This window comes from Bombina bombina, chromosome 3, assembly GCF_027579735.1.
Source record: "Bombina bombina isolate aBomBom1 chromosome 3, aBomBom1.pri, whole genome shotgun sequence".
In the NCBI taxonomy this organism is placed as follows: Eukaryota; Metazoa; Chordata; class Amphibia; order Anura; family Bombinatoridae; genus Bombina; species Bombina bombina.
The window spans coordinates 220842034-220863632 of NC_069501.1; the positions used below are offsets into that span (position 1 = coordinate 220842034).

General features: G+C 40.3%; 1 protein-coding gene across 2 annotated transcripts in view; it reads right to left on the reverse strand.

Moving 5' to 3' along the window:
• Window positions 1-439: 439 nt before the first annotated feature.
• TP53I13 (tumor protein p53 inducible protein 13) overlaps window positions 440-21599 on the reverse strand; it is a 133966-nt gene continuing 112806 nt past the window's right edge. For both annotated transcript variants that reach the window (XM_053706159.1, XM_053706158.1), the window contains exons 8-9: window positions 20601-21480; window positions 440-1572 (exon numbers count right to left, since the gene is read on the reverse strand). In XM_053706159.1, the coding sequence (XP_053562134.1) occupies window positions 1466-1572; window positions 20601-21480 (987 nt within the window). In that variant the 3' untranslated portion in view covers window positions 440-1465. The remainder of the gene's footprint in view (window positions 1573-20600; window positions 21481-21599) is intronic.

Consider the following 21599-nt stretch of genomic DNA (forward strand, 5'->3'; position numbering starts at 1 on the left):
AATGTTATCTTGTATACCGCATCCGTTTATAGCGCTGCATAATCTGTTGGCGCTCTACAAATACATGATAATAACAACTACTTATCTGACAATGGGGTCGACCACAACCCTTTAGAAAAATGTATCAAATTATTTTCATCAGGAATTCACCATTTAAAGTATATGGTTATTTTTTAAGATAAATTATTTGACCCCTTAGATTTCTATTGTTGAATTAACCTTGAAATATGTGGAATGTAGACACTTCATGGTAGTGCTTTGGTTTTCGGTTTCTGTCCATTCCTTTTAAAGAGGACACATCAAGTTGGTGATTGTTACTATATGAAAATGTGGGGGAGGGGGATGAAGCACATAAGTTGTATGCATGAATAGCCATCTAGGTTAAGTAAACTGCATCAGTCTTACTATTACTCCATTTATTTACCAAACAATGACATGATTTAGTAACAAAAGTCAACTTTATTAATAGATTTCACATAGCTTATGTATAAAAGGTGTACGTATTTACACAAAAATATATAGTATCTTTACACACTTTACAAAAATAAATATCTTTAGAAATATATATCACTACCCATCTGTTGCTAAAGAACATATGTACCGTAATAGTGAGCAGCAAAACAACCCCAAAATGAATAAGATGGATCCCGCAACAAAGTGAGTATGTATTTTGTTTCACTGGTGCCTTTTCTACCTTATTAGAAAACAAGCTTAATCCAATGTATGTACAACAGAATGGCAATGTTCATTACAAGATGTGTATGTAAAAACAGATTTGGGTGTGGAATTATGAAAATTTAGCTCATATTTATTTCGGGAACCAGTGCACAACTTTGAAGAAACACTGGCTGTGTCAGCATGAGGACTAAAAGACTCCCAAATATGCCACCAAGAAACTTACTTAAAAGTTCCTTAAAGGAAAATGAACACCTATCAACATGTCCCCATATGAAAGCAGGCAAAGCACCACAAAGTCCGTCAGATACACTTTTCACTTGACGGTGTAGAGTTTTTAGAAAGGAACAGGATTATATTTATTTCCCACGTGAATAAGCCTTCCCTAACCTCAAATACACCATGGCTCAGTTTTACTTATCCCAAAAGTATAAGATGTGATAAGAGAATTGCTGATTTGAGATCTACAAGTGATGCAAAACTCACCATTTTAACCAGAGATATAGTGACTACTTTCTTATGCATCATGTTTTACATATGTCAAAATAAAATGACTAGTTAATGTACAGATTTAGATACATGCTCTGACTTCTTAAAGGCACATCATTTAAAAATTACACAATTTTTTTTAAGATGTTTGGATGAATGCACAAGCTCCAACAAAGCTTGCATCACTTGCTATAATTTAGTAAAAGTGGGCCAAAGTGTTCTAGTACAAGGTAGGCAACCAAGTAGTGATATATTTTGAGGACAGGTAGCTATTTACTTAGACTTCATTCTTTTCTTCATTTTAATCAGAGCTTTCACTTAAGCTCTCGTATACCACAACGGGTGCTTTCCTGTGTCCAATTCTCTTCTTTCTTTTGCTCTGTCCTTGCAGTCTTCTCTTGATAACAGCTGCAGAAGACAAGGAGAACAAATGTTACAATAGTTCAGGTTTTCATTCAAACATTATAGTTGTCATTTTCTGGCCAAAATCCGTTATGGCTGGGAAACTCTACATTCCAGGGTCATTAACATCTACATTTTCAACATCTATCATAGTCTTGAAAAAGGCCTGTTATCAGGCCGAAACGCGTCAACATTTAACTGGTAAGCAAATTTTGCATACCCTAACAAGGTGTTTTATACTTTCTGCAGTATTGTGTGTCTCTTTATTTCACAGGATTATTTAGGAGACATTCATTACTGATGGGATATCACTTATAGAACACATAAGAAGTTCACCACTTCCACTGTATTTTTACAATCTTAATATTTTTGGGAACTTTTTGACACACCATTTTCTAATCTTTTATATATTTTTCGTAATTTTTCATATTCACTTTTATCATATTTTTATTTTTTCACAATTTTTATATTTTTAATTCCTATATTTTTTTATATTTTTCATTTTTACACTTTTCCAATCCATTTTCTCTCCATTATATATTGGAGTATTTTGGCATTTCATTGTTTCACATCACTATGTACTATTTCATTGGACACAAATTTTGATCTTACTCCAGTTGGGACAATTCTATTGCAACTTATTTGAAACACCTTAATTGGGACTTTTTTCAACTATACTTTCACATCTATTTCTATGTGAAGGCTGTTGTCTTTATTGTTTTTATAATTACTGGTTTTATTAACTGTTTTTATACATATGGTCTATTTTAAGCTTATGTAGCCCATTATGTCAATCATGGATCCATGGTATAAAGCTATATTGATGTTTTATAGTAATACTGTATCTAATACAATTGTGACATTTTATACATATATATTCACCTCAGCCTATTTTGGCGCTCACTTCATCCACTTATACAATTGACTTTCTTAAAGGGCCACTGTAAGTAAATATTTTCTATGCCTGTTACTAACTAACTACCCCAAATACGCTTTTTATCAATAGCATTTCATTAACATATCTCTACCGTGTATCAGAAATCTTGTCTGCAAATTTAATTGTTTTCCAAACCCACTCCGTGGGTATCCTTTGCTCTGTACCAATCCGTTTACAATACCTAGGTTTCAAAATGGTGCTTTAAACACAAAGTTATTGGTTTAAGTATTCTGAACATGCAGTGCTGAAAATAGTGGGCAGGATAACGTGACATCATCGGCGAATAAAAGATATAACTTTTAGAACGTTATGAAACTTCGTTTTGGAGTAAATATAGGTCAGTAGGTTTTAATTAATGTTTATTAACTTTAATATGTTAGTTGTTTAGCTTAAAAATTATAACAGAAAGTAATCCTTTAAGGTTTTTCTAGGAGACCTACTGAAGGGAGTATTAGGTGCATATATTTGCGCTAGGTCTACTGACAACCAATATCCCAATGATTAAGTTGTGTCCAAACATTTTATGTAAAGTAAATGTGTATGCCTTCCTTAGTTTTGCTATAAAAAAACATGTGTATATAAAAAAAAAAAGTTTTTTTGTAATAAAGCTAGTATGTCTTCATGGATATTTGTCTACTTATAAAACTGCAACATCTGTGCCTGTGAAACAATGATGTACACACACACAAACGGACTTAAATCAGATTTTTCCTAAATACTTAAACTCTTGTATATTCAAAAGAGATGAGAAAGCTTAAATCTAGAAATAAACTGACTCCTGTTTGGAGCTTATAGATATATACAGTACTATTTAAGTTTTAGGCAGGTGTGAAAATAAGATGATTTAAAAGTAAGAATTTTTTCAAAAATAGAAATGTTAAAGTGATTGTAAACTCTCCCCTTTTCAAAATCAGATCTAAAATGTTAGTGATATGTTAGATGTAATATGTAGGCTAAAACCCCATTAACTGAAACAGTTGTGTAATTTTAATGATATCTCTGTATTTTGCCGTGTTCAGCTTTACCTCAAATCTGAAGGCCGCCTCTTATTTCAGTGCATTTTGACAGTTTTTCACAGCTAGAAAGTGCAAGTTCGTATGTGCCATATAGATAATATTGTGCTCACTCGTGTGGAGTTATTCATGAGTCAGCACTGATTGGCTAAAATGCAAATCTGTCAAAAGAACTGAAATAAGGAGGCAGTCTGCAGAGGCTTAGATACAAGGCAATCACAGAGGTAAAAAGTATATTCATGTAGTTTGCTCTGCAGGGTGGGGTGGCGTGTCTGGGCAATGGGGGCGTAAATTCGCACATTCTGAATCTCCCGGTGAATCTGGACAAACCCACTGATTTTAACAGATCCCTGACAGCGACTCAGCGCTTAAACTAATGGGAACAGGTGTTTCGTTCCCAGAAGACTAAAACTTAACACTCTCCCTGCTGTATGTATGATCTTAGGACTCCAGACCGAGCTGCGGTGGCCTGTTATAAGAACCTTGGCAACCCCCCCAGGTACTTTGGAGTTAACAGTCAATTTTAGATTGAGATTTCTATACTTATTAACTTGACATGGAGATATCCACAATGCTGCAGACCCTCATCGAGAACTTAGGAGCTAAGATGAACAGCGGTTTTGCTGACCTCACTGCACTTTACTGTAATATAGGCAGCAATCACTTTGTATCACATGGCAAGATTGCAGCCACAACAAGCATGGAGGTAATACCAGACTCACTGGGAAAGCAAGAAACAACCTCCAGCCAATCAGAGCCAAGAATGGAAGCTAGCAGTAAGTTCCCTACAATTCCACTACCAGCAGCTTACGGTAAACCACAGGAGATCACTATAGACCATGAAACACGAGACCAAGAGATCAGAGCCTATGGTCGTTCCCAGATACGATGTGGTTGATCGCCTGAGGAGAGACCAGAGAATAGAGATCCCACGGATTGAAATCAAGAGTTTATTGGTCCACTTACCGGACTCTAAGTTTAATTGGACTTTCAAAAGATGCTAGATGTGAGACCGCCATCGCTGCTTCCTTTTCTACAGTAGTGGAACTTAACGCCTACAGATCTGCTCTCTGACCCCAGTCTGAGCTCCAACTCAATTCCATCGAGGAATGGTCAGCATTTGTTATCAGAACTGTGGTCGGATAAGGGCTGTAACTTGAGTTGTGGTACGCAGGTCTCCTTGATTAGACGCAAGATAGCTCTATATGCTCTTCTAGTTAGTCACGGTTAATTGATTATTGCCTAATTGTACATGGTATACAGATATTCACACATAAGATAACTTTATTTAATGTTAACTGATTTGAAGTTTTCACCAACGCAATAATATTTACTTTAGCTAAAACAACTGCAGTTAGCTCATTATATACCTCACATAATAAACAATGGTGTAGGTCAGATATCACTCGCTACCCCTTACTCTTTATGATTAATATGAGTCAGAAGTTCTTGATATACCTTTAACAATGCTGTAGCTATTAGGGGTCTGCAGACTGTTATTAGTAGGTACTAAACCCCCTGTCATGCAATAACACAAACCAGCCTGCCTTTAATACCAGATATTTTTAATCTACCATGCATGCTGATGTTTCCTACATTCTCCTCTTACATCCTGAGACCATGATATTCAGACACCCATACACATATATGTGCAAGACTCTTGGGGCTAGGGCTGGATATACTGTAGCTTTAGCAGATATGAGAATACACCTGTGTTCAAATACTCAAAATATGTCGTCATCTTAATTATTATATTTAACATTTCAAAATGGTTTCTACACTCAGATCCCAAAAAGTTTGCCAAGAACACATTATGAAGGTATAATAGGAGGTTTCTCAAAGAATACTCAGACAATGCCAGTTCCAACTCCCATTAGGCAAAGAACAGCTTCACTCTGATATAGCATCCATACTACACAGTCCCCTAGGAGGTTGATAACTAGCTCCTATTTTATTTTTCCTTATATCAAGTCAAGATATGTCAGGGGGGTACAACATCAATACTTTTTACTTTTATTGATTGTTTATTACTATACACTGGCACTGTATGCCACCTACTAATAGGTTTTAATTAGTCTAATCAGTAGCTAATCTCCCAGCAATCTTTTCTAGGTCCAAAAGTGACCACTCCAAAAGCTAATCCTCCTCTTTTCTGTTTTATAAGGTTGGTTAGGTCCAAGAGTGGCCTTCTGTGTCTTAGGAGGAATCAAACACAGAAAATAATGTAAAATAGAGGTTTGAGAAGCCATATTGTTTTTACTCTCTGCAGTCTTTTTTATTCTTATATCAATAATTATTGTTAAACTTGGAATTTTTTGTCATACTGCATTCAAAGTATGTTGTTCATTTCGCACAACCTCAATAAAAAAACCCATTAAAAGTGAAATTGCATTGCAATATCAAAGCTCTGCAAAAAAAGTATATTGATGTAGCAGTGTTGGTTACGCAAAAAAAAAAGGGACTGACAATTTACGCGTTAACTATTAAGTAGTATACCACTCCCAATATTCTGAAATTCATATTCATTGCTAAATTCCAGTGAAATCCCATGAACTCTTGCCTCAATTTTCTATAAAACCATTCAAGGCTAAGATAACTTCAGGAGATCAGTAACAGTTATTGAACATAAAACGTATGTACAAAGCAATACAAAATATCATCTATAAAACGCCCATACAAATTCCCCTTTAGGGGCAATGGGTAGTTTAGTTTTTTTTAGTGTTAGGTATATTTATTTTGGGGGGTTTGATGGGTGGGGGGTTTTACTGTTAGAGGTAGTATTTTTTTTAAGGTAAAAGAGCTGTTGATCTTAGGGAAATGCCCCACAAAAAGCCCTTTTAAGGGCTATTGGTAGTTTAGCATTAGAATTAGGGGGTGTTTTTATTTTTTTGGGGGGGGGGATTTTTTATTTTCATAGGGATTAGGTTTAATTTTTGATAATTTGGTTTATTTTATGTAATGTTAGATTTATTTTTTGTAATCTTAGATTAGTTTAATCTCATTTATTATTTTTTTAATTTAAAGGGACACTGAACCCAATTTTTTTATTTCGGGATTCAGATAGAGCATGCAATTTTAAGCAACTTTCTAATTTACACCTATTATCAATTTTTCTTCGTTCTCTTGCTTTCTTTATTTAAAAAAGAAGGGCATCTAAGCTATTTTTTGGTTTAGAACCATGGAAAGCACTTTTTTATTGGTGGGTGAATTTATCCACCAATCAGCAAGAACAACCCAGTTTGTTCACCAAAAATGGGCCGGCATCTAAACTTACATTCTTGCATTTCAAATAAAGATACCAAGAGAATGAATATAATTTGATAATAGAAGTCAATTAGAAAGTTGCTTAAAATTGCATGCTCTATATGAATCACAAAAGAAAAAATTTGGGTTCCGTGTCCCTTTAAGGAATGTTAGCTTTTTTATTTTAATTGTAACTTAGTATTTTTTAATTTAGGTAATTTGAGTTAATTTAGGGGGTGTTAGGCTAGGGGGTTTAGTAATTTAGTTATTTGCGTTGTGGGGTTTTTGCGGATTAGGGGTTAATAGGTTATTTAGGGTACTTGTGTTGTGGGGGTTTTGCAGATTAATAGTTTTAGAATGTTTGTCGAGATGTGGGTTTATGGTGGATTAGGGGTTAATAGCTTTAATAGGTATTTTGAGATGTGGGTTAATGGCAGATTAGGGGTTAATACATTTATAAGGTAGTTTGCATTGTTGGGGTTGGCAGATTTAGGGGTTAACACTTTTATTAGGTAGATCGCGATGTGTGTGAATGGCGGATTAGGAGTTAATAGTTTAGGCATATTGCGTTGTGGGGGTTGTTGGTTTAGGGGTTAATACTTTTATTATTAGTTCCAATGGGGGTTTGATGGCGGATATAGTGGTTTTACATATTGGGTTTATTTTTGGGAGGCGGGTCAGACTTTTACGGGAGACAGGACTTTTTTTTTCTTTCTTTCTTAGGCGCTGGCAGTTTCTAGAGTGCCGTAAGTCATTTCTAGACATCGCTAGATTAGCCGACTTACGGCACTTTATGAACTGCCGGCGGGGTCTATGTGATAACCCGATGTGCAAGGTAAAATTACGGGCGGCGCAGGTTTCAGCAGTTGTGCTGAAGTTTGCGCCGTATATGTAATCTCACCCTAGGTGCATTTCCAATAAAAGAAAACAATTGCATAAAATGCATTAGCTTCAAATGCACAATATGTAGAAATGACTTAAAACGTTTGTAAAATAGTGATTTCTTATGAATAAACGGTTTATGCAAATGGTGTATCTTTCAAGACCTCACAGGTCTCTTCTTCAGATGTAGATAAAACGGTCTGCTAAAAGCTTATGGAATAAACACACAAAAAATTGATTTTATTGGTCCATTAAAAAAGGTATCACAATATACTAAAGTGAGATTGTGTGTGCATGCCTATGAGTGATGGCGTATGTATGCATGTGTGTGTGAGCGTGTGCGTGCCAATGAGCAAGAGTGTGTGCGCGCCAATGAGCAAGAGTGTGTGCGCGCCAATGAGCAAGAGTGTGTGCGCGTGCCTATAAGTGAAAGTGTGTGTGCATATATGCATGCCTGTGAGTGAGTGTGGGTGTGCGCATGCCTGTGAGTGAGTGTGGGTGTGCGCATGCCTGTGAGTGAGTGTGGGTGTGCGCATGCCTGTGAGTGAGTGTGGGTGTGCGCATGCCTGTGAGTGAGTGTGGGTGTGCGCATGCCTGTGAGTGAGTGTGGGTGTGCGCATGCCTGTGAGTGAGTGTGGGTGTGCGCATGCCTGTGAGTGAGTGTGGGTGTGCGCATGCCTGTGAATGAGTGTGGGTGTGCGCATGCCTGTGAATGAGTGTGGGTGTGCGCATGCCTGTGAATGAGTGTGGGTGTGCGCATGCCTGTGAATGAGTGTGGGTGTGCGCATGCCTGTGAATGAGTGTGGGTGTGCGCATGCCTGTGAATGAGTGTGGGTGTGCGCATGCCTGTGAATGAGTGTGGGTGTGCGCATGCCTGTGAATGAGTGTGGGTGTGCGCATGCCTGTGAATGAGTGTGTGTGCGCATGCCTATGAATGAGTGTGTGTGCGCATGCCTATGAATGAATGTGTGTGCGCATGCCTATTTGTGAGTGAGTGTGTGCGCATGCCTGTGAGTGAGTGTGGGCGCATGCCTGTGAGTGTGTGCGCATGCCTGTGAGTGAGTGTGGGTGTGCGCATGCCTGTGAGTGTGGGTGTGCGCATGCCTGTGAGTGTGGGTGTGCGCATGCCTGTGAGTGAGTGTGGGTGTGCGCATGCCTGTGAGTGAGTGTGGGTGTGCGCATGCCTGTGAGTGAGTGTGGGTGTGCGCATGCCTGTGAGTGAGTGTGGGTGTGCGCATGCCTGTGAATGAGTGTGGGTGTGCGCATGCCTGTGAATGAGTGTGGGTTTGCGCATGCCTGTGAATGAGTGTGGGTGTGCGCATGCCTATGAATGAGTGTGGGTGTGCGCATGCCTATGAATGAGTGTGGGTGTGCGCATGCCTATGAATGAGTGTGGGTGTGCGCATGCCTATGAATGAGTGTGTGTGTGTGCGCATGCCTATGAATGAGTGTGTGTGCGCATGCCTATGAATGAATGTGTGTGCGCATGCCTATGAATGAATGTGTGTGCGCATGCCTATTTGTGAGTGAGTGGGTGTATGCATGCCTATGAGTGTGTGTATGCCTATGAATGAGAGTGTGTGTGTGTATGCATGCCTATGAGTGTGTGTGCCTATAAGTGTGTCTATTCATACCTATGAGTGTGTGTGTGCATGCCTATGAGTGTGTGTGTGCATGCCTATGAGTGCGTGTGTGTATGCATGCCTATGAGTGAGAGCGAGAGTGTGTGTGTGTGTGTGTATGCATGCCTATGAGTGAGAGCGAGTGTGTGTGTGTGTGTATGCATGCCTATGAGTGAGAGCGAGTGTGTGTGTGTGTGTATGCATGCCTATGAGTGAGAGCGAGTGTGTGTGAATGCATGCCTATAAATGAGTGTGTGTGTATGCATGCCTATGAGTAAGAGTGTGTGTGCATGCCTATGAGTAAGAGTGTGTGTATGCATGCCTATGAGTGTGTATGCATGCCTATGAGTAAGTGTGTGTGTGCATGCCTATGAGTGAGAGAGAGAGTGTGTGTATGCATGCCTATGAGTGAGTGTGTGCATGCCTATGAGTGAGTGCGTATGCATGCCTATGAGTAAGAGTGTGTGCGTGTGCATGCCTATGAGTAAGAGTGTGTGCGTGTGCCTATAAATGAGAGTATGTGCGTGCCTATAAGTGAGAGTGTGTGTGCGCGCATGTATGCATGCGTATGAGTGAGAGTATGCATGCGTATGAGTGAGAGTATGCATGAGTATGAGTGAGAGTATGCATAAGTATGAGTAAGAGTGTGTACGTCTGCATGCATATGAAGGAGTGTGCATGTATGCATGCCTATGAGAGAGAATCTATGCATGCCTATGAGTGAGTGTGTGTGTGCATGCCTATGAGTAAGAGTGTGTGCGTGTGCCTATAAATGAGAGTATGTGCGTGCCTATAAGTAAGAGTGTGTGTGTGCGCGCATGTATGCATGCGTATGAGTGAGAGTATGCATGCGTATGAGTGAGAGTATGCATGAGTATGAGTGAGAGTATGCATGAGTATGAGTAAGAGTGTGTACGTCTGCATGCATATGAAGGAGTGTGCATGTATGCATGCCTATGAGAGAGAATCTATGCATGCCTATAAGTGAGTGTGTGTGTTTATGTATGCCTATGAGTGAGCGTATGCATGCATATGAGTAAGTGTGTATGCATGCATATGAGTAAGTGTGTATGCATGCATATGAGTAAGTGTGTATGCATGCGTATGAGTATGTATGTGTATGAGTGAGTGTGTACGTATGCATTCCTATGAGTGAGAGTGTGTACGTATGCATGCGTATGAGTGTGTATGCATGCATTCGTATGAGTGAGAGTGTGCATATATGCATTCCTATAACTGTGTGTGTGTGTATGTATGCCTATGAGTGAGTGTATGCATACCTATGAGGGAGTGTGTGTGCATGCCTATGAGTGTGTGTGCATGCCTTTGAGTGAGTGTGCATGCCTATTTGTGAATGAGTGGGTGTATGCATGCCTATGAGTGAGAGCGAGTGTGTGTGTGTGTGTATGCATGCCTATAAATGAGTGTGTGTGTATGCATGCCTATAAATGAGTGTGTGTGTATGCATGCCTATAAATGAGTGTGTGTGTATGCATGCCTATAAATGAGTGTGTGTGTATGCATGCCTATAAATGAGTGTGTGTGTATGCATGCCTATAAATGAGTGTGTGTGTATGCATGCCTATAAATGAGTGTGTGTGTATGCATGCCTATAAATGAGTGTGTGTGAATGCATGCCTATAAATGAGTGTGTGTGTGTGTGTGTGTGCATGCCTATGAGTGAGTGCGTGGGCATGCATGCCTATGAGTGAGTGCGTGGGCATGCATGCCTATGAGTGAGTGCGTGGGCATGCATGCCTATGAGTGAGTGCGTGGGCATGCATGCCTATGAGTGAGTGCGTGGGCATGCATGCCTGTGAGTGAGTGCGTGGGCATGCATGCCTGTGAGTGAGTGCGTGGGCATGCATGCCTGTGAGTGAGTGCGTGGGCATGCATGCCTGTGAGTGAGTGCGTGGGCATGCATGCCTGTGAGTGAGTGCGTGGGCATGCATGCCTATGAGTGAGTGCGTGGGCATGCATGCCTATGAGTGAGTGCGTGGGCATGCATGCCTATGAGTGAGTGCGTGGGCATGCATGCCTATGAGTGAGTGCGTGGGCATGCATGCCTATGAGTGAGTGCGTGGGCATGCATGCCTATGAGTGAGTGCGTGGGCATGCATGCCTATGAGTGAGTGCGTGGGCATGCATGCCTATGAGTGAGTGCGTGGGCATGCATGCCTATGAGTGAGTGCGTGGGCATGCATGCCTATGAGTGAGTGCGTGGGCATGCATGCCTATGAGTGAGTGCGTGGGCATGCATGCCTATGAGTGAGTGCGTGGGCATGCATGCCTATGAGTGAGTGCGTGGGCATGCATGCCTATGAGTGAGTGCGTGGGCATGCATGCCTATGAGTGAGTGCGTGGGCATGCATGCCTGTGAGTGAGTGCGTGGGCATGCATGCCTGTGAGTGAGTGCGTGGGCATGCATGCCTGTGAGTGAGTGCGTGGGCATGCATGCCTGTGAGTGTGTGCGTGGGCATGCATGCCTGTGAGTGTGTGCGTGGGCATGCATGCCTGTGAGTGTGTGCGTGGGCATGCATGCCTGTGAGTGTGTGCGTGGGCATGCATGCCTGTGAGTGAGTGTGTGGGCATGCATGCCTGTGAGTGAGTGCGTGGGCATGCATGCCTGTGAGTGTGTGCATGGGCATGCATGCCTGTGAGTGTATGTATGCGTATGAGTGAGCGTATGTGTATGCATGTGTATAAGTGAGTGCATGTATGGGTATCAGTGAGTGTGCGTATGCATGTGTATGAGTGTGTATGCATGCATGCGTATGAGTGAGTGTGTGTGCACACAGTGCAAGGGCACTACTCATCACCAACACTCAAGGGGGAAAGCCTAAATGAATGGTACATGGAGTTAGCAAAGAGTCTACCGGTTAGTGATTAGCAATGGCTACAAACCTTGAATTTACTTGTGTGGTATATTGATATATAAAAAAAAAACAAAAAAAAAAAAAACAAAAAAAAAAAAAACCTGGAGAACCAGCATTTGCACATTTCCTCCAGCAACACTCAGAAGCTCACTGGAACAAATGTGGCTGGGGGGGGGGGGGTCGTCTCTATTTATTTGTTTTTAAAAAAAAATAAAAAAAAAATTAGCTGAATATATTCCTTCTGTCCGTTTATTCTGATAAACACTATGGGGCTGATCACAATTCTTTAGAAAAAACATTTAATAGTTTGCTACAGAGAACATTCATAAGTCTATGGGGGTTATTGTAGATGTATAAGATGTAGATTTGATAAGTTTTTCTAAAGGATTGTGATCAATTGATCAACTCCTAGATTGTTTAAAAAAAAAAAAAAAAAAAAAAAAAAGAACTATAAAATTAACATACAAGGATGTCTCTGGCAACGCAGAGTGCTGTAACAAATACTCATTTTCCAGATGTTATATAAAAAGAATTTGTGCAAAGGAACATTACAAGCATAGAATGGCAATATGGGCACTATTAAAGGATGTGAACATGAAAATTTAAGTTCTCACACACAGCATGCTATTTTAAAGGGACAGTCAAGTCCCAAAAAAAAAACTTTCATGATTTAAATAATAGGGAATGCAAATTTTAAACAACTACCCAATTTACTTTTATCACCAATTTTGCTTTGTTCCTTTGGTATTCTTGGTTGAAAGCTAAACTTAGGAGGTTCATATGCTAATTTCTTAGACCTTGAAGACTGCCTCTAATCTGAATGCATTTTGACCACCAGAGTGCGTTATTTCATGCGTTTCAAATAGATAACATTGAGCTCATGCACGTGAAGTGACCTAGGAGTGAGCACTGATTGGCTAAAATGCAAGTCTGTCAAAAGAACTGAAATAAGGGGGCAGTCCGCAGAGGCTTAGATACAAGGTAATTACAGAGGTAAAACGTGTATTATAACAGCGTTGGTTATGCAAAACTGGGGAATGGGTAATTAAGGGATTATCTTTCTTTTTAAAGAACAAAAATTCTGGTGTTGACTGTCCCTTTAAACAACTTTCCAACTTCTATTATCGCCTACTTTGTTCTCTTGGTAGCCTTTATTAAAAATTAAACCCATAGTTAATAATAAAGTGTTCTTACATGTTAGAGCATTTTTGTTTTGCACAATTATGTTCATTTAAGTTGTGTAACTGGAAAATCTAATGTATCTCTTATTTCCTAATTACCTGGAATAACACACTAAAGTGAGATTAAGCTCATTCCTTTTATAATTTATTAAGATCTTAAGGTTCACATAATGTTTAATGTACATTCACTATAGGCCAGAGACCCTTTCTCATCTGAATCTTCTCATTTTTCCTAAGCAGTGTTTCTTCAGGTATTTACTGGTCTCTTGCCAACACTGCCCTTTACCTCCTGAAACTTTTTAAAGATAGTGGCTCTCAGGTCATTTTTTTTTCAGAAACCTCAGGCAGGCATGATTCTCTACTGCCGGGCATCGCTGCGAGCGGACAGCATATGCTGTCCACATTAAACATTGCACAAGCATTTCACAAGTAATGCTTGTGTAATGCCAACCCTTGCTCGCTGGCTGCCAATCTGCCGCTAGCAGGGGCTGTCAATCATCCCAATCGTATCGGACCGGGTTGCCTTCCATCCGTTACCTTTTAGGTGGTGGAGAGGTTAAGGAGCAGCAGTCTTAAGACCGCGAGCCTGAACCATGGGCCTCCAAAGTAGCAATCTCTGCTTGGTAAATGGAGTCCAAATGTTTCTACCCCCATTTTTTGCCTTGGATTTCTGTGTCATTCTTTAAAGGGACATGAAACCCAAAAATTTTCTTGCATGATTCAGATAGAGAATACAATTTTAAACAACTTTCCAATTTACTTCTATTATTTAATTTGCTTCCTTCTCTTGTTATCCTTTGCTGAAAGCTTTAACAAGGAAAGCTCAGGAGCAGCAGAGAATCTAGGTTCTAGCTGTTGATTGGTGGCTGCACATATATATCGATTGTGATTGGCTCACCCATGAGTTCAGTTAGAAACCATTAGTGCATTGCTGCTACTTCAACAAATGATACCAAGATAACGAAACAAAATTAGATAATGGAAGTCAATTAGAAAGTTGTTTAAAATTGTATTCTCTATCTGAATCGTGAAAGAAAAAAACATAATTTATGCTTACCTGATAAATTTAATTCTCTTGTAGTGTATCCAGTCCACGGATCATCCATTACTTATGGGATATATTCTCCTTCCCAACAGGAAGTTGCAAGAGTCCACCCACAGCAAAGCTGCTATATAGCTCCTCCCCTAACTGCCATTACCAGTCATTCGACCGAAAACATGCAGAGAAAGGAAAACCATAGGGTGCAGTGGTGACTGTAGTTTCATGGAAAAATTACCTGCCTTAAAGTGACAGGGCGGGCCGTGGACTGGATACACTACAAGAGAAATAAATTTATCAGGTAAGCATAAATTATGTTTTCTCTTGTTAAGTGTATCCAGTCCACGGATCATCCATTACTTATGGGATACCAATACCAAAGCTAAAGTACACGGATGATGGGAGGGACAAGGCAGGTACTTAAACGGAAGTTACCACTGCCTGTAAAAAACCCTTTCTCCCAAAAATAGCCTCCGAAGAAGCAAGGTATCAAATTTGTTAAATTTGAAAAAGTATGAAACGCAGACCAAGACTCCGTCTTGTAATCTGTTCAACAGAAGCCACATTTAAAAAAGGCCCAAGTGAAAACCACAGCTCTAGTAGAATGAGCTGTAATCCCTTCAGGAGGCTGCTGTCCAGCAGTCTCATAAGCTAAATGAATTATGCTTTTTAACCAAAAAGACAGAGGTTGCTGAAGTCCTTTGACCTCTCCTCTGTCCAGAATAGACAACAAACAAGGTGAATGTTTGATGAAAATCTGTAGTAGCTTGTAAGTAAAACTTTAAAACACGAACCACGTCCAAATTGTGTAATAGACGTTCCTTCTTTGAAGAAGGATTAGGATACAAGAATGGAACAACAATCTCTTGAGTGATATTCTTGTTAGATACCACCTTAGGTAAAAACCCAGGTTGGTACACAGGACTACCTTATCCGTACGGAGAACCAGATAAGGAGAATCACATTGCAACGCAGATAACTCGGAGACTCTATGAGCCGAGGAAATAGCTACCAAAAAGGAACTTTCCAAGATAGAAGTTTGATATCTATGGAATGAAAAGGTTCAAATGGAACTCCTTGAAGAACCTTAAGAACCAGCTTTAAGCTCCATGGCGGAGCAACATTTTTAACCACAGGCTTGGTTCTAACCAAAGCCTGACCAAATGCCTGAACGTCTAGAATACCTGCCAGACGCTTGTGCAAAAGAATAGACAGAGTAGAAATCTGTCCTTTTAAAGAACTAGCTGACAACCCTTTTCTCAAAATCATCTTGGAGAAAAGATAATATCCTGGGAATCCAGACTTTACTCCATGAGTAACCCTTGGATTCATAACAATAAGATATTTACACCATATCTTATGTTAAATTTTCCTAGAGACAGGCTTTTATGCCTGTATTAAGGTATCAATTACTGACTCGGAGAAGCCATGCTTTGATAACATCAAGCGTTCTGTCTCCAGGCAGTCCATCTCAGATTAGTTATATTTAGATGGTTGAAAAGACCCTGAGGTAGAGGGTCCTGTCTCAGAAGCAGAGACCGTGGTGGAAAGGATGACATGTCCACCAGATCTGCATACCAGGTCCTGCGTGGCCACGCAGGCGCTGTCAAAAGCACCAAAGCACTCTCCTGCTTGATCTTGTGCAAACCCCTCCGGAGGGAATTCCCACTCCCCCGGATGAAAAGTCTGACGACTTAGAAAATCTGCCTCCCAGTTCTCAACACCTGGGATAGGGATAGCTTTTAGACAAGAGTGAGTCTCTGTCCAGTGAATTATTTTAAGACTTCTAACATTGCTAGGGAACTTCTGTTCCCCCTTGATGGTTGATGTAAGCCACAGTCGTGATATTGTCCGACTGAAATATGATGTACCTCAGAGTTGCTAACTGAGGCCAAGTCTGAAGAGCATGGAATATCGCTCCCAGTTCCAGAATATTCATTAGAAGGAGGGTCTCCTCCTGAGTCCACTATCCCTGAGCCTTCAGGGAGTTCCAGACTGTATCCCAACCTAAAAGGCTGGCATCTGTTGTAACAATTGTCCCATCTGACCTGCGGAAGGTCATACCCTTGGACAGATGGACCCGAGATAGTCACCAGAGAAGAGAATCTCTGGTTTCTTGGTCCGGATTTAACAGGAGAACAAATCTGTGTAATCCCCGTTCCTCTGGCTGAGCATGCATAGTTGCAGTGGTCTGAAATGTAGGCGTGCAAACGGTACTATGTCCCTTGCCGCTACCATTAAGCCGATTACATTCATGTACTGAGCCACCAAAGGGCGCGGATGGTATGAAGAACACAGCAGAAATTTAGAAACTTTGACAACCTGGACTCCGTCAGGTAAATTTTAATTTCTACAAAATCTATCAGAATCCCTAGGAGGGAAACCCTTGATATTGGGGATAGAGAACTCTTTCCTTGTTCACTTTCCACCCATGCGATCTCAGAAATGCCAGTACTACGTCCGTATGAGACTTGGCAACTTGGATGTTTGACGCCTGTATCAGGATGTCGTCTAAATAAGGGGCCACTTCTATGCCCCGCGGCCTAAGGACCGCCAAAGTGACCCCAGAACCTCCATAAAGATTCTAGGGGCTGTAGTTAACCCAAAGGAAAGAGCTACAAACTGGTAATGCCTGTCTAGAAAGGCAAACCTGAAAAACCGATGGTGATCTTTATGCATCGTAATGTGAGGATAAGCATCCTTCAAATCCATTGTAGTCCTCTATTGACTCTCCTGGATCATAGTTAAGATGGTACGAATAGTTTCCATCTTAAATGATAGAATTCTAAAGAATTTGTTTAAGATCTTTTAGATCCAAAATAGGTCTGAAGGTTTCCTTTCCTTGGGAACCACAAACCGATTTGAGGAAAACTGTGTCCCTGTTCCTCTATTGGAACTGAATGGGTCACGTACACAATGCAAGAATGTCTCTTTCTTTATCTGGTTTGCAGATAAATGTGAAAGGCAAAAACTCCCCTTTTTTGGGGGGGAAAGCTTTGAAATCCAGAAGATATCTCTGGGGTATAATTTCCAATGCCCAGGGATCCTGGGCATCTCTTGCCCACGCCTGGGCGAAGAATGAAGTCTGCCCCCTATAGGATCCGTTACCAGATAGGGGTCCGTTCCTCATGCTGTTTTAGAGGCAGCAGCAGGCTCCTTGACCTGCTTATCTTTGTTCCAGGTCCGGTTGTCTCCAGACCGCCTTGGACTGAGCAAAAGTTCCCTCTTATTTTGCCTTAGAGGAAGTTGATGCCACACCTGCCTTGAATTTTCGAAAGGCACGAAAATTAGGCCTTTTTTGTCCCTTGATTTGGACCTGTCCTGAGGAAGGGCATGATCTTTTCCTCCAGTGATATAAGTAATAATCTCCTTCAAACTAGGCCTGAATAGGGTCTGCCCCTTGAAGGGAAGTTAAGTAGCTTATTTATTAAAGTCACGACAGCTGACCATGATATAAGCCATAGCGCTCTGCGCGCCAGTATAGTAAAAAACAGAATTCTTAGCCGTTAGTCTAGTCAAAGGAACAAAGGCATCAGAAAACAAAGGAATTGGCTAGCTTAAGTGCTCTAAGCTTGTCAAATATATTCATCCAATAGAGCCTGTAAAGCCTCATCAAGAGACTCAAACCAAAACGCCGCAGCAGCAGTGACAGGAGCAATGCGTGCAAGGGGCTGCAGGATAAAACCTTGTTGAATAAACATTTTTTATCCATTGGATCTAAAAAAGCACAACAGTCCTCGCCAGAGGTAGTGGTACGCTTAGCTAGAGTAGAAACTCTTCTCTCCACCTTAGGAACTGTCTGCCATAAGTCCCGTGTGGTGGCAACTATTAGAAAACATTCTTCTAAAAAATAGGAGGGGAAGAGAACGGCACACCTGGTCTATCCCATTCCTTATGAAAAATTTTAGTAAACCTCTTTAGGTATTGGAAAAACATAAGTACACACCGGCACTGCATATTATTTATCCAGTCTACACAATTTCTCTGGCACTGCGATTGTACACATTCATTCAGAGCAGCTAAAGCCTCCCTGAGCAACAAGTGGAGGTTCTCAAGCATAAATTTTAAATGTAGAAATATCAGAATCAGGTTAAATCATCTTCCCTGAGTCACAAATATCACCCACAGACTAAGCATATTGTGAGGTAGTATCAGACATGGTTCTTAAAGCGTCTGTATGCTCTGTATCTACCCCCAGAGCTGTTTTGCTTTCCTTTAATTTCAGGTAGTCTGACTAATACTGCTGCCAGTGTATTATACACAACCTTTGCCATGTCTTGTAAAATAAACGCTATGGGCGCCATTGATATACTTGGCGCCATTTGAGCGTGAGTCCCTGGAGCGGGAGTCAAAGGGTCTGACACGTGGGGAGAGTTAGTCGGCATAACTTCCCCCTCGACAGAATCCTCTGGTAAAATAAACGCTATGGGTGCCCTTGATGTACTTGGCGCCATTTGAGCGTGAGTCCCTAAAGCGGGAGTCAAAGGGTCTGACACGTGGGGAGAGTTAGTCGGCATAACTTCCCCCTCGACAGAATCCTCTGGTGATAATGTTTTTAAATACAAAAAATGATCTTTATTGTTTAACATGAAATCAGTACATCTGGTACACATTCTAAAATGGGGTTCCACCATGGCTTTAAACATAATAAACACAGAGCCTCCTCTATGTTAGACATGTTAGAACTAATAAAGAGACTAGTAAGCTTGGAAAACACTTTAAATCAAGTTATCAAGCAAATATAACAAACGTTACTGTGCCTTTAAGAGAAACAAATTTTGTCAAAATTTGAAAAACAGTGAAAAAAGGCAGTAAATCAAACGAAATTTTTACAGTACATGTAATAAGTTAACAGAGCATTGCACCCACTTGCAAATGGATGATTAACCCCTTAATGCAAAAAACAGATAAAAAAAAAAAAACGACATTTTTTTAAACAGACACAACAAAACTGCCACAGCTGAGCTGTGGATTACCTTCCCTATAACTGTTTCTATGCAAAATTTAAGCCAGCCATGTGGAAAAATTAGGCCCCAATAAGTTTTATCACCAAACATATGTTAAAAAACGATTAAACATGCCAGCAAACGTTTTAAAACACATTCTTATAAGAGTATGTATGTCTATTAATAAGCCTGATCCAGTCGCTATCACTGCATTTAAGGCTTTACTTACATTACTTCGGTATCAGCAGTATTTTCTTAGTCAATTCCATTCCTTAGAAAAATATATTACTGCACATACCTTAGCATATATCTCTATCAATCAGCCTGGTACCAGTCGCTTTCACTGCATTTAAAGGCTGTACTTACATTACTTCTGTATCAGCAGTATTTTCTTAGTCAATTCCATTCCTTAGAAAAATATATTACTGCACATACCTTAGCATATATCTCTATCAATCAGCCTGGTACCAGTCGCTTTCACTGCATTTAAAGGCTGTACTTACATTACTTCTGTATCAGCAGTATTTTCTTAGTCAATTCCATTCCTTAGAAAAATATATTACTGCACATACCTTAGCATATATCTCTATCAATCAGCCTGGTACCAGTCGCTTTCACTGCATTTAAAGGCTGTACTTACATTACTTCTGTATCAGCAGTATTTTCTTAGTCAATTCCATAGAAAAATATTTTACTGCACATACCTTATTTGCAGGAAAACCTGCACGCCATTCCCCCTCTGAAGTACCTTACTCCTCAGAATGTGTGAGAACAGCAACTGGATCTTAGTTACGTCTGCTAAGATCATAGAAAAAAACGCAGGCAGATTCTTCTTCCAAATACTGCCTGAGATAAACAGCACACTCCGGTGCCATTTAAAAATAACAAACTTTTGATTGAAGAAATAAACTAAGTATAAAAAACCACAGACTCTCACGACCTATCTATGTTGAGACTTGCAAGAGAATGACTGGTAATGGCAGTTAGGGGAGGAGCTATATAGCAGCTTTGCTGTGGGTGGACTCTTGCAACTTCCTGTTGGGAAGGAGAATATATCCCATAAGTAATGGATGATCCGTGGACTGGATACACTTAACAAGAGAAATGTGGGTTTCAGGTCCCTTTAACTTTACATATCTATTGTGCATAAAAAAAAGCAATTAAAATTAGTGAATTTAACATAAGAAATCTCTGTGTCATGCTTTATAAAGTACAAATACTACAAAAGAGGAAATTTATGTTGCTGCATGGACTTTTTGATTTGGAATTTTGTCCCTTTATTTGGAGATACTCACAGGCCACAGTGTCCATCTGTTCAAAAGTACTTGTGCTCCAGTACAGGCTGCGGCTCTTGCGGAACTTCTTATAAATTTGTGTATACAGGACGGACAAGGTCAGCAACACAAAAAGGAACGTCAGTGATGCAACTGCCCAAGTTGCCTCTTCAGTACGAGGGGTAGCAATGAACATGTCAGGAGACTTGTGCTTCCCATGACTAGAAGCTTTCTGAGCTTGTGCCACAGGGTTGTGTGTTGTCTCATGTGCACAGCTGCACTCTGATTTACCTTTAAGATCAGAGGGTTTTGGAGAAACAGCTAGTGTAGGTTTCTGAACCAGTTTAGTCACCTTTTCTCTTTGGTCACTGGCTGTGAAAGAGTTGTTAGAAGTCCTTTCATATTGTCGGAATGTGAATAGGTCTGAATTATTGGTTCCTGATTGGTTCATAGTGTAGTTTTCCTCTGGGCCAACACCATTTTTCAAAGAAGGGGACCCAACTGTATTTTCAGCTGGCTTGTGTATGATATTTTCCAAAGATGATATTTTCTGGTCAGATAAATTACTCTCTGTATGGGTTTCTAATTCCCTTTTGTCATCTGAAGCTACTAGAGCAATATCTGGAGTCCTTTGTGAAGGAACTGAAGTTGCATTGATAATAACAGATGCTGGTGAAGAAGAAACAGTGATGACAGTGTTTGGTGCAGTATGATGGAGTTCTGGATTAGTTATGCTTAGATTTACTGTGGATTGTTTATTTGAGCCAGTACGGTCTGATGCATTATACAACTGGCTGACTGACGATTCATGGTCAGATACAGGTAAGAGAATCAAACTCCTCCTCCTCATGTTTCTCTTTGCAAGCGGTTTTCTATAGTCTTTAAGGAGATCAGTAATTGTCTGATGGTGTTAAAAAAACAAAACAAACAAACATATAAGATTAAAAAAAGTCAACATAACATAATAGCTTCTTATTATTCGTTACACAAAAAAATTAAATTGATAATATACAGGATTAA